This window comes from Pezoporus wallicus, unplaced genomic scaffold, assembly GCF_028554395.1.
Source record: "Pezoporus wallicus isolate ANWC-B61680 ecotype Strahan unplaced genomic scaffold, APGP_CSIRO_Pwel_v1 contig_13942, whole genome shotgun sequence".
In the NCBI taxonomy this organism is placed as follows: Eukaryota; Metazoa; Chordata; class Aves; order Psittaciformes; family Psittacidae; genus Pezoporus; species Pezoporus wallicus.
Genome location: NW_026640476.1, coordinates 373,712 through 387,050, shown reverse-complemented (window position 1 = coordinate 387,050; position 13,339 = coordinate 373,712). Strand labels below are relative to the sequence as shown.

General features: G+C 47.9%; 1 protein-coding gene across 2 annotated transcripts in view; it reads right to left on the bottom strand.

Annotated features, from left to right (window-relative positions):
- SYT17 (synaptotagmin 17) overlaps positions 1-13,339 on the bottom strand; it is a 39,429-nt gene continuing 26,090 nt past the window's right edge. For both annotated transcript variants that reach the window (XM_057418988.1, XM_057418987.1), the window contains exon 8: positions 1-1,178. In XM_057418988.1, the coding sequence (XP_057274971.1) occupies positions 982-1,178 (197 nt within the window). In that variant the 3' untranslated portion in view covers positions 1-981. The remainder of the gene's footprint in view (positions 1,179-13,339) is intronic.

The following is a 13,339-nucleotide window of genomic DNA, read 5'->3' as shown; positions in this document are numbered from 1 at the left end:
CACAATTAAATAGAATTTTATTTTCAATAAATATACAATCTACATCAATACCAGACAATATGCTGTGAAAAAATAAAATGTACAGAAGCAACCAACAGGACAGCTTGACCGTAGCTAAGTTCACTTGGTGACCTGGAGGACTACCTGGGTTAACACACACAACACAGAAAGAGCCACTGCAGTCTGTGAGAGAACTGAAATCATGTATTTTGGGTCTTCTTAACTGCAAAAGTCCCCAGAGCAGGTTTCTTTTGCTGAACACACGTTTGAAAAGACATGAGCTGGCTTTCCCAGTACAAATGCTATTGGAAATGTTTACTTTGCTACATCATCACTGTATCTACGGGACGCACACAGGCTGCTATCGAGAGTGGCACGTCTCACCGCTGACATGACATCGGATCCGTTTGACGCGGGGCCACACGGCCGCACGCGTGCCCCAGCACACACATGTACGTACTAACAGGAGCTTAATTCTGTTAAACTAGCACAAGGACAAAACTGGAGTCAGAATCGATTTCACCACAGGTTCTACCGCTTAAAAAAATATTCTAGCCTAATTACCACGTTCACCAACGAGAGCACACAGGTACTTATATCTCCGAGAGGATGAGCCATGGATTTGGACTGGAAGGACAGCGGAGGCAACTCCCATCTCCTCCACCCGCTCAGTGCTTGCTGCAGCACCTCCACGCACAGCCTGCCCACGCTCCGCCATGCGGGATGCGAACAGTCAAGCGGTGCCGGGTGTGCGCTGCGAGAGGTCCAGCCAGGAGGGACACCGGTGGTCCCAGGGCAACAGCCGGGAGCCGGTGGGACATGGTTCACAGAGGCCAGTGAGGCCGGTTGGGTGCCGGCAGCCGCTTCAATCCAACAGAGCTGCCATGGGGTGCGTGTAGGGTGTGAGGTGGGGTGGTTCGGTCGGTGGTTTATTCATGTGCCTTGTCCACCTGCTTGGCCTGGGTGCTGTTAGTCCCCACCTCATGTTACCTCCAGGGATGCTGGAGACACGCGGTCGCACTCCTCCCGGGACCGCAGGCTGTGCCACTGCTCCACGGCCGTCCGGTGCGCATTGAGCATCCGGCGCCAGTGGTTGGACTCAGGGGCCCCTGTTGAGTACTGCCCGATCACGATCCTCCCGATGAAGTCGTTGCTGCTCTTCACGTTGTGCCCATACACTGGAGGGAGCAGAGACAGAGACCGGTCAAGGCAAAAGCACTGCTTGTCCACCCAGAGCCCTGCCCCCAGAAAGCCAAACGACCTGCAAACACCCCCTCACACAGCACACCAGGTGCCAGTGTTACTGGTATATAGCTCAGCATCTCAAAATGTCAGAGACCGAATCGGGAGTTTGAAAGGGATACGACAAGCTGTACTACCAACTGAAATACAATTCAAACAAACGACACAAATCTGCAGTTATCATGGTATTTAGCAAGAGCAGGTAAAGTAGAATCATGGAATGGTTTGGGCTGGAAGGGACCTTAAAGATCACCCAGTTCCAATACCACTGCCACAGGGAGGGACACCTTCCACTAGTCCAGGTTGCTCCAAGCCCCGTCCAACCTTGCTCTGAAGTAGAATTACATCAGGGAAAGGCATGACAAAAGCTCTGCTGGGCACTGTGAAACAGAAAAGCAGACAAGCAGCCTGCACCTGTGTAAAGGAAGAAGCAGCATCTCAAACTGTCCTCTTCCAAACACAAGTGTCATGAACCACTCCAGGCTAATCAGCAGCCTTCCCGACCCAGACAGGAACCACACACCTAGAGGCTGTCAGCACAATATTTCTACAGAAACAGTTTGCCATAATTATCACTGCAGTTACTTGTTAGAAGTCCAGGAAAGCAACCAAAGGAAAGACATCATCCCAACATCCCATCCTTTGGATTAGCCCAGTCTCCTGGAACAAAAGATCGCAGACAGCAGCAAACTCTAATGATGGGCCCGATCCCAGGAAAGTTAGCATGCTCCCACCAGACAGGAGCAAAAGCACTTTGCAAATCGAAGCCCTGCCTCGGCTCATTAGAACAAAGAGTCTGTGCAAGCTGCAGCCAGAATATCCACAGGCAGTGGCTGGAATATCAAGGATTTAAAAATCTCCTCAGGGAAGAGAGGGATTTTTAAGAACAAATGTCTGCAGGGGCTCCAAATCCACCCAGGCTTGTGCAGCAAGAGCAAGTTCAAAGGAGGAGAGCACCCTGGCATGGAGCCGTGAGCCTGGCATGGAGCCCAGCTCTGCCCCTGCCAGCGGCACCAGCTCCCCAGGGCTGCCAGAAACCAGCGCTGGCAGCAAAGCCACAACTGGGATCCCTCATGGCAGCATGCCCTGGTGCAGCACGCACACTTCCAGGCAGGCAGCACCCCGAGCACTAAACACTCAACCTCACTTTTAGCTACACATCTCTGTCAAGGCTGTGTATTTCCTATTATACCTGTCCCACAATTACTGTAATTAGTATGCATGCTACTCAGTATTTCTGTCATCTCCTTTCTCTGCAAAGGCTGGTTCCTAGCTACTGCATCAGTATGGGATCTCACTCTGTGTGATGCAGGGACTACCTGCCAGTGCATTCTCAAAACAATCTGTACAAGGTTACATCTCACTTTATACCTTCTGACAGCTCTGACACACACAGTTCATGGGCAGAAATGCTACTGCTCCTCAAATTACCTGGGGACATTTTTGATAATGGCAATCGTTCAGATGTCTAAATCATTTCTCCAAACAATTACAATGAATGGCAACTATCCTGAAGCTCAGACCATTGTAAGTTTACCTTCAAACTAGTTAACAATTAATTGAGGTACCACCCCCGTTAAGAAGGCTTCATCTCTCCTGCTTGTCACCATCACTTACATAGAGGTGATGCTATCAGCTCTCTGGGGCATGTTGCCAAGGAAGTGCCCCCGCCAAGAGGCCAGGCTGGTGTTATTTGGAAAGGCCTTTTGAGGATGTGGTGAAGAATTTTAAGCCATCCATCTCCAGCTAGTGCACAGCTTGTCAGTTATTAACAAGTTCTGCTACAACAAGGCCTCACAAGTACCGCTAGCATGACTGTGCTAAATGTCTTTCTATGATTTATTATCCTAGAGAAATCAAATATTGTAATAAAATCGCATAAAAGTACGCCCAAACCAAACGTCTCCCTAGTTTTTTTTATGTAGGATGAAAGAAGACGAAGCCTAATCCTGGGAGACAACACCAAGTAATTTAAATTAAGGAGTCTTAAAGGCCATCAATTAATCACAGGGTAAATTAACAGTGGAGAAGTACCCAAGGCGCACCAATTCTTCAAAACCAGTCCATGTCAGGACTGCAAAGCAGGTAGGTGTGCTAACCTTCATTTCACTGTTGATCCAAGTACTTTGGATTTTTCTAAAGCACCTTGCTTTAGAAATGTCATCACGTCAGGTAATTAGCATGTTGATTCCTTTAGGGTATTAACAGGCTAATTATACAAGCATTGTCGCTTCTATCATTAACTAGTTTAGATAGCACAGAGGTAGACTTCTTGCTGAAGAACAGGGAAGACATTCAGAGAATCACAGAACAGCAGAAGCTTCCCAGGGAATCCCTTCCAGCTGAGCTCTGAGCAAGCTAAAGTTTGCTCTTCTAAAATACTAACCTTCAGCATGCTCTGCCTGATCCCAAACTCCACTGCAGCCAAGGCTGTCAGTAACTGAGATACTACAAGGCAGGTTTTCTTGGTTCCAGCAGCGCCTCATTCCTGGTTGGCACATCTAACATTTGTGTGAGGAAGCAGTCCTCTACGTATTCCAGGAAGGTGACAGATGACATGTGAGCTGCTGCATTGTTCTTCCACCATTTTCCAAGGCTAAATGCTAAATGCTCACACACCGACCATAAGAGGTGGCACTAGATTCAACCTCTGGTATACAGCCTTGCAGCTTCACTGCAGCAGCTTTCTGAAAACATGAGTGATCTTTGTGTGCCAGAAATCCAGCTTCACGAGCCTTTAAAACTCAAGGATGTGCCTTTCTTGCTTTACTCCCCTCTTTAAATGACCAGTATCTGCTAGGCAAATTTGCTGGTGGTGGAGCTGCACAGAGGTACTGTGTGGACCCTACCTAGGGGAAGGTGCTTAAAGCTGGTAGTGCAAAAATAAGCCCTTTTCTTTGCTCACGGGGAGCATGATTTTCCCCATTGCTGTCACCAGTTCTTCCAAGAACAGCTCGTAAAGGAGACCTGTAGGAGCTGACACCTGCTCTGGCTGAAGGGGACCTGCTGAAGCAGCAGGCATCCACAGGAAGACCTGAGACCAAGCTCACACCTTAGGAGGAAAAAGGCTCCTGCTCTTTCCTTTCAGCTTCTTCCACAGCAGGTAGAGGTGAAGCCCTTGTGGTCCAGGCCATGGGACAGCAGTTGGGCGCTGCACCACTCTCTGAGCACAGGTTATGGTACAAGTAGATGGAGCTGTATTCCCTGATGTCTGAGCATTCCCTTCCATAGCCTGACAGGAGCTCAGAGTAGATTTCAGATTAAATCTTCCCTTGGCCACAAAAAGCCCAGTACCTCCATGGAGCTGCTTAGAAGCAGAAAATGAGGTAATTACCATTTAGGGTTTCAGACTGACCCAGACTCTGATTATGGACAGAAAGACACTGCTTTCCATTTAAGAAACCTATTCTCCTGACAGAAACGACACACCTGATGTCAGGAGCTCTTATTCTACCACCACAGTAATTTACACAATAGCAACATCCATTTCTAGGCTAATACAGAACAAAAAGCAATTAAGGAAGCAGAGGTCAAACCAATTCCTTCTGCAGCTGCTCTTTACTGAGGGATGCATTTGGAAACAGAAAGACTTCTTTTTAAAAAAGATTAAATCTTATTATATTAGAAATGCTGAAAAATAAAAGAAAATTGGGTTCACTTACATTCATTAAAAGGGTGGAATTTTGAGGACAAGTAACGTAATGTAAATAAACCATTTTCATGTTATATACTCATTGATGCAGTGCTCCTGCATGATCCATATCAGATTGATGAGGGCCTGGGTGCTACATTAAACTTTTCTTTGGGGTAGGGGCAGATGTCCCTGTGGGGATCCCATGCAGGAAGGATGGCTGGGTCACAGCCCCATTGCCTGTCCTGCTCCCACAGGGCTGAGCAACACGGCACAACAGGTACCAGGCAATGAACAGCCCAGAGCTGCCCCCCATCAGCAGCAGGGACTGCCAGGAGATGCGCTGGGACTTGGAGCTCCAACATTTGGCTCCAGGGGCAACTCCCGCCTGAGCTTCACCTTGTCCCCTACCAGCCTCACAGGGAATTGCTTTTCATCAGTTTCACATGTCACTGCATAACCTGGCACTTGCCCCTGAACCATGAGGTTGCCGGGGTGGCATCAGACCTGGCACCAAATCCAGACAAAATGCACTTTTACCTTCCCCTTTACCTCTACCCTGAGACTTGCAAACCAAGTAATTGTGAAGAGCATGACTGCACAGTATTTGTGATTTATGAGTTATATGCAATAGTAAAATTTAAGCTGGCATTTCGGATACTAATTCACCCTTTGATTGAGCACATTAGCTGCTTGAAATGACCAAGAAGAAGCACTAATTCAGAACATTTCCTTTCCTTAAGCTAACTTCAAAGCTATCCGTACCATTACGTGATGGGGAACAAGCTTTTGCAGCAGCACCTTGCTCAGCTGGGGCCACAGAGCACCTGCATCTCCTGAAACCCCTCTGCCAGACGAGCCCAGCAGTTACTCAGCAGTTACGTCTGCGCTGCTCCACTGAGTACAGCCACACCGGGCCTCTGCTGCCGCCTGCAGCTGCCGGAGCCCCTGCGGCAGCCTCCCCTCCACTGCTGCCTCTGCAGGAGGAAAATCTCCCCGCAGGGAAACCTCAAGGCACTGGAGTGGGTGAGAGCTCTGGCACCAAGAATTTAACTCTACTTCAGTCACCTACATCAGTCACCTGCAACGCAATTAAAACCATTTAACTCTGAAGAAAATAAGCAGGAATGTGCCTCTGTTTTTCATCTGTCTTCTTACTCAGTGTAGGCATCACGCAGAACATCTTCACCCAGTTTATACTAGGTTTATACACCCTGGTTTATACACTGGGTTATACACCCACTTTGCATTAGCTTATTTACAGCACAATTACAGCACACCACCACCCACTCTCTAACAAGTTGCCCCCAAAGTTTTCTACTTTTTAGGCTTTTTTCAATGCAATTTACTTGCTTCCAGCATATTTTAAAAGGCCTTAAACAAGAGAGCACCCCTCACTGCCACTCATGTACACCCCTCTGACACACAATGCTGGCACACAACATGCCAGCTGGCATGATTACAGAGCCAGCCCACTGCTGCAGGCACAGCCACAGGAACCAGCATCCCAGTGGGAGAAACCCTGAAGGAATTAGAGGGCCCTGCTGTCTTCCTCTCCTCTACAGGATAAAGCTATTCATTCTATATACTAGAGAGCAAAAATCCACCTCAACTTTTATAGCTGGTCTAGAGGAGAATATCTGGTGCCTGGGTCAACCACTGGGCACGGAAGTCGTTAACTAAACCCTACCTACCATCATACACCTGCAATTGCTGTTGCCACAGGCTGTAGGAGTTTGGTACCCCTGGCCCACCAAGCAAGGAACTGAATAAACACCTACACAGTTGACATCCTTACTGCAAGGGCTGTGCAGTGCAGGCACACCTAACCCTGCAGCCATGCCTGCTGTAAGCTGCGAAATACCAGAAACCTTCATCCACCAGCATCCTGCTCCAGCAGCCACACTGCACACTGCCCAGACACATTCTCGGAGTACAGCCAAACCAGGGAAAAAAGGGGGAAGTAAGCAAAGGCATGTGGCCAAGGCTGCACACAGGCAATTGAGCCGCAGTGTCTCCCTGGGGACACAGGTCTCAGCAGACCATGGGGTCTCTGTCAGGAGCCACAATCCTGTTGGCACTGACCCATCAGCACTTCCCCACCTTAGCCTCAGGACTTGGCAGGGTCTCAAGTGCTCTGTTTCACACACACGGAATGCTTCCTCCCCCATCCTTTGCAGGCAGAAACCAGTGTCCAGGCTTTTCTATGCTGGCTGTTGAGCTCTGCCACCAGCTATAGTGGGTCTGAGTTATGAGGTTAAGCAGGTCTGAAAACTACTTCTGGACTGCTTGACATCAATATTGAAAAGCTGTTTAGCACAAGAAGGCTGCTGCTAGGAGCAGGCAGCAGCAGGACTAATAATGCACACTGCGAAGGTCACAGGCACAGACCAAATTCTGCCCCTTGCGCCTTGCGCATGGCCCATGATATTTAGTAGAGAAGAAAGAGAAGACGCAGTGATTTCATATCTATCAATTTAATCTCCATCAGGCTCTGATGTGCATGTAAAAGTCACTTACCAGCATCTCCTCCGTGAGGCTGCTCCCTGCAATGTCTGCACCTGCCCAGCTCCATAGGGAATTGGTACCTCTTGAGCACATGGCCAAATTCTGGCCATGCACAGACCCACCGCAGCTCCAGTATCCAGCTGCTGCTCCATAGAGGGGAACGCTACCATGGCAAGGAAACTCCCTTCAGAAAACCACTTTCCTCCTCGACCTCCTCTAAACGCAGCCCCTGTGCTCTGGCTGGGGCAGCTTGGGAAGGGGACCCTGCAGGTGCACCCAGTGGTGCCCCCGGGCCAAGCATTCAGCTAATTGGGGTGTGATGTCAGACAGGGAGAGGAAAGTCCCATAGGAGAGAGCAGGAACCCAAGGAGCAGAGGAAACACATAAGCATGTCTCACAGAGGTCTCAAGGACACGAAGGGATGACAGCTCATGAAATTATCTCATCAGGAGATGCTGGAATAACAGAGTGGATGCACCCATTGCAACAGCCCGGAGCATACTGAAAAGCAGCACCTACGGCTGGCTTTTTCCACCTCCAATTCCTCTTTTTATTTTTTCTTGTTTTTCATTGCATCTCCATTCTCTGCACTATGAGCCCCAGATCCAACAAAGCACATGAATGGCTTCATGCATATTTATATACCTCACAGGAACAGGCTCCGGCACCAGTTCTGTACAGCACCTGTAAACACGGGCAGGGATGGCCACGCAGGACAGGCAGCCTCTGCCAGCAATTCATATGTCTCCTCCGACAGCCATGGAGCCAGGCACAGGCATTTCATCTCCAGACACTGCTCTGCCGCCCAGAGCGGCTCCTGCCACGGACATTTTTCATTTGATACACAGAAGATTATGGCCTTGTGAGACGTTTGAACAATTTCTCTCACCACAGCATGAGCCAAACAAGATGAAACACTGAGGTCGAGACAGGCATGACACTGCTTAAATTGATGGGCTTGGCAAAATGAGCAAGCGCTGACGAGCAGCCTGGACAGAGGAGGGTTTGCTACTCTCTTGAGGAGAAAAAGATTCCCAAACATTCCAGAAAGTTCCAGGACAAGTAGCTTCTGCCATGTCTGCAATGCGGTTATTAACTAAGTCTGTCCTCTTGAAGAATATAATTTTGCCTTCTAAGCAAGCAACAGATGAGCTCAGGAAGCATCAGCATCTTGCTCTCACCAGGATTAACAGTGGTTCACTCCTCCTAGTTAAAGCAGCGAGTCTGCAAAAAAAGCCAAAACCATCCCTGGAGCATCTTCCCTGAGTGAGCCTGAACCATGATCAGGGCTGCAGGACCCACTTAGCACCTCCAACTGACCCCCACTGCCTGCTCTGCTGCCTGCTGCTCCAGGCTGACAAACAGCACCTCTCATGGAGACCAGGAAGCCACAGGTGGGGACCTGGAGAGCAATGGAGATGGATTTTGAAGCCCATGCATGGCTCCTGCTGCACAGAGGCTCCTCCAGGCAGAGTGGTCACCAGGAGGCCAGGGTTTCCCACTGCAAGCACATCTCCCCGTGCTCCTCTCCCACCACCCCAAGAGCAGGAGATGTCCCCACAAGACCTGCCAGGTTACTCCATGTGGCCACAGGGTGCCGGGTGGGAGCACTCTGCTCTCTCCAGACCCGAGCACAGAGCATATGGTATCTGGTGCATAAATACATGAAGTATTTTATAACACCAGACACAAAGGCCAAATTCTGATCTAAATTAAACAGGTATAAATCCCCAGAAAATCCAGCGCTGACATCAATGGGTTTTTCTTTTTTTTCCCTTTGGCTAAGATAGGATTACACAGGTTTAGGCACAAATTAGATTCTGCTTCTGAGCTCCAGATCTGTGGAATATACAGACAGTCCAATACTTCAGAAACACACGTCTAATAGACAATAAGAAACAATTTTCTAGCAGCAAGTTGCCTAATTATCTATCCATCTGAGAGACATTACGGTGCTCAACATGATAGCATTTCAAAACAGAAACCACTTCTTCCTCCTGCATCCCAGCACAGGAAAAAAACCCTAATCATTTGCCTCATATATTAGAGAAGATTCCCCTCCACTCCCCATATTTGTGTGCAAAAGACAAAATACCTGGATATTTCTTTATGGGAAAGGAAAAGCAACAGGAGAAAGGAGAGATGAGCACCTGTCTGAAGCAACAAGTCAAAATGTACATGTGTAATGACCCCAAACACATCCTGGCTTCCACCCATGCAAACAGGCACCTAAAGATGATGCTGGCATCTGAAGGTCATGTTTTCACACAGACAGGCAAATCAAGATTCAGGTGTATTTCTGGAGAAGCCTGAGGAATAAAACCACTATCAGCCTTCAACCTGCTCAGCTAATTGGGACATTTGGAAAATGGCCTGTTATTTACAAAGGTACCACTGAAAAGCCTTGCTATGTCTGCATCCCATCCATGGCACTTTTACAAATCTAGTGCAGCACAGGCGAACACCAAAAGCATCACCTTGTCTCCAGTGTCTACACCAGTCTGACCACCAGAGCTGATGGAGAAAACAGGAATAGTTTTAAGGTCAGAGGAGCTTCAGCCATCTTCTGCTCCACCAGGACTTAAGAGATCCAATGCCTAGAGACCCGACTTTAGGACTCACACAGAATGAATCCTAGCTAGTTTTATTTCCAGCTGCAATGACTAAGTGTGGGTCTGTGGGCTGCAAGCCTCCGGTGCAGCAGTTTTCCCCTGCTCATAGCCTGGGCTCACTGGGAAGGTGAGGTCTGGAGCTGATGATCAACTTTGGCCCATCTCCAAGCAGCCTTTTCTGCCACGTCAGGGCTGCCCTCCTCCCCCCTCATCTCCACCACCTCTGACTGACCCAGAAACTCTGCTATGTTGTTCTAAAGCACCCCAAAACATTTTCTATAGAGCATCCAACTCATGTTCATTAGACAACATACAAAATCAAACTGGTCTGCATCAGAGCATCCCCAGCACCCCCAAGAGTGAAGGGTGACAGTGGGCAGAGCTGTGCTCACCAGGGGCTGTCTGTGCCATTAGTGACCACTTTTTCCAGATACAGAAGCATCCCAAAGTATCCACCTTCAACAAGAAGTCAGGATTTCAAAGAAGACTCAATTCCTCTCCTCTCAAGCTGTAATGCCACAAAAGCAATGAATATGCTCAAACAGGCAGCATTCAGTGAAAGCAAACCAAACTACCCAGAACTGCACCATTAGCAACACACACCAACAGTGACTTTTTTTCTCCTCTAAAAACTCCAGGTTGATTAAATGGTCCTTAAATTTTCCCAAAGGCCAAGGGAAAGAGAAAATGAGCCAACAGAGGACCAGGTATATTGCTATTGAGGAGTAATCTGTTATTTTAATCAAGTACTGTCCATTACAGGAAGTTAATTAGAGTTAACTAATTGGAATAAAGCATCAAAGGGATCTGGGGGTCTGAAGACATGCATTGCTACAGCATTCAGTGAACAGACAGCTTGATGGTATTGTCAGTGCCTCTCTGCAGTAGCTATTGAAACCTCAGGTATAGGTGTGCAAAGAGTCGCTCCTCAATGCTACCTCAGGAACTAAAATACGTAAAGAAATTACATTTAAAAATTGGTCCTAAACCTTTATAGAAGACAGGCACAGTCCATTTTTAAAACATAGTGAAAAGTGAAGAGAATCATATAAAATCCTATGAATGCTTCAAAAGAGAGTGCCTGTGGGCTGCATCCTCAGCCAATACTTCAGATGAAGATCTTACCAGCTTTCACACATGTAACAAGGCTATCTCTCCATCAACATGTAAACCCTATCCCAGCCCACTTCCCTCCAGAGCATCATGTCCTGCTGGAGTCACAGCCACCTTTCACAGGGGATCAGTGCAGTGGGATGAGCCCCACCACTGCTCTCTATCAGACACCACCAGCCCTGATTATTGTCCCAGCTTCTGCTATGCTCTCAGCCAGTTCAGACAGCAAAGAAGGTTTTCCCTCTGGATTTGCACAGACCAGTACCCAGAGCACGAAAATGATTCTTCCCTTTTGGGGGACCCTGCTTGTTCACAAGCTCTAAAGATGCTGTCATGTAAACACGTACAAGAGATTATTTAGATGGAGAGACACACACAGACTCACCACAGGACCTCAGGGAGATACATATTCCCTATCTGTGAGCCCTGAAGGCTGTATTTTTTATGGTAAGCAATCAAAAGATGTTAACGACCCACCAAGATGCAGCTTGCCCTGGAGCACTGATGTTTTTTATTGGACCATCTGGGCTTTACTGCAACACAAACAGCATTACCAATGATTGTTATTAACAACATTATAATCACTAACAAAATACCACAGTGCTCAGATTTCAGGTGTTGTCTCACCTCCTGCTGCACAGCCCATGTTTTCCAAATGTTAGGCTGGGATTTAGAGGACAACCTGCACAAAACCCATCAGTGAGGAGAGGGCACCCAGCACCAAACCATCCTGAGCTCAGAAGCTGCAGTCGCACCTTAAATATCCTCTTCTCTGCTTGGAAATGACCTTGGGCAGCAGCTGACAGCCCTGCTTCCAGGGCCAAACTCCACCTTCCCTTTACCATGGGACAGGTATATATATATACCACAGGTATATGTGGTTAGGAGAATACACCATCTTTTAAACCCCACCCCATTTCTCTGCAAGAGGTGAATCCAGGCTACTTTCATTTAAGCAGAAGATGGCACATGGAGGGTATGCATCAAGTTGCCAAAAATACCCCCAAAGTGGAAAAAAGAATCACCCCAAAAAAAGTGCATTTCTGTTACAGGATGTGTCCTGGGTTCAGCAGTAGCAGTCATTTTTCTCCTTAGTAGCTGATGCAGTACTGTGGTTTTGACTTTCAGCCTGGGAGCAGTGCTGATAACACCAATGTTTTCAGTTGTTGCTCAGTAATGTTTACTCTGACCAAGGACTTTCTGAGGCTCATGCTCTGCCAGGGAGGAGGGGAAGCCAGGAGGAAGCAGAGACAGGACACCTGACCCAAACTAGCCAAAGAAGTATTCCATACCACAGCACGTCATGCTCACTATATAAACTGGGGGCAGTTACCCGGAAGGGCTACATCACCGCCAGGGTTGGGCTGGGTATCAGTCGGCGGGTGGTGAGCAATTGTATTCTCTTCCCTTGTTATTTCCCTTATCATTATTATTATTGGTGGTAGCAGTAGTGATTTGTGTTATACCTTAGTTACTGGACTGCTCTTATCTCAACCCGTGGGAGTTACATTATTTTGATTCTCCTCCCCATCCCTCCGGGAGCTGGGGGAGGAAGGAGGGGAGTGAGCGAGCGGCTGCATGGTTCTGAGTTACTGACTGGACTTAAACCACGACAGGATGTATACAGATGCTCATTACCTAGACAACATGTTTGATGGTGTAAATGAAAAACAAGTATCTTCTTCACTAGATGTTGCCTCATTCATCATCTATTTTTTCTGTCAGGACATTATACTTGTTATGATTATCAGCTACTTTCCTATTTTTAGCCTTTTCTGGGATTCTGTGACACTTGCAGCAGCGATCCTGACCCTAGATGGTTCCTCCTGGAATGGACATCTCCACCTAAGCTCATCCCACCTCATCTTAGGCACTAAACAGGGACATGTGAGTTAGTGACAGTTCCAGTAAGCACCTGAGGTAGGAACAGAGAGGAAGGCTGAAAGACAGCTTGCATAAGGTGTCCTGCACCAGTGTGGAAGGAGAAGCATTTTGGTCTGTAAATGCCAGTAATTTACAGTGTTGAATCCTAGTATGTCTGAGGAAAGAGCTAAGAACCAGTCCAAACCCCTCCAAATGTTGCCTAATGCAGAGCTCACCCTGTGCACCTCTTCTTGGAGGACCTACTGCCTTGTCTCCTAGTCCAGCTGCACTTCAGTCCAAAGTCCAGCTCTCCAGAGCACCATCAGGAAAGTGCTTTATGGAAAACCATCTATCCACAGTGTTTGTGCAC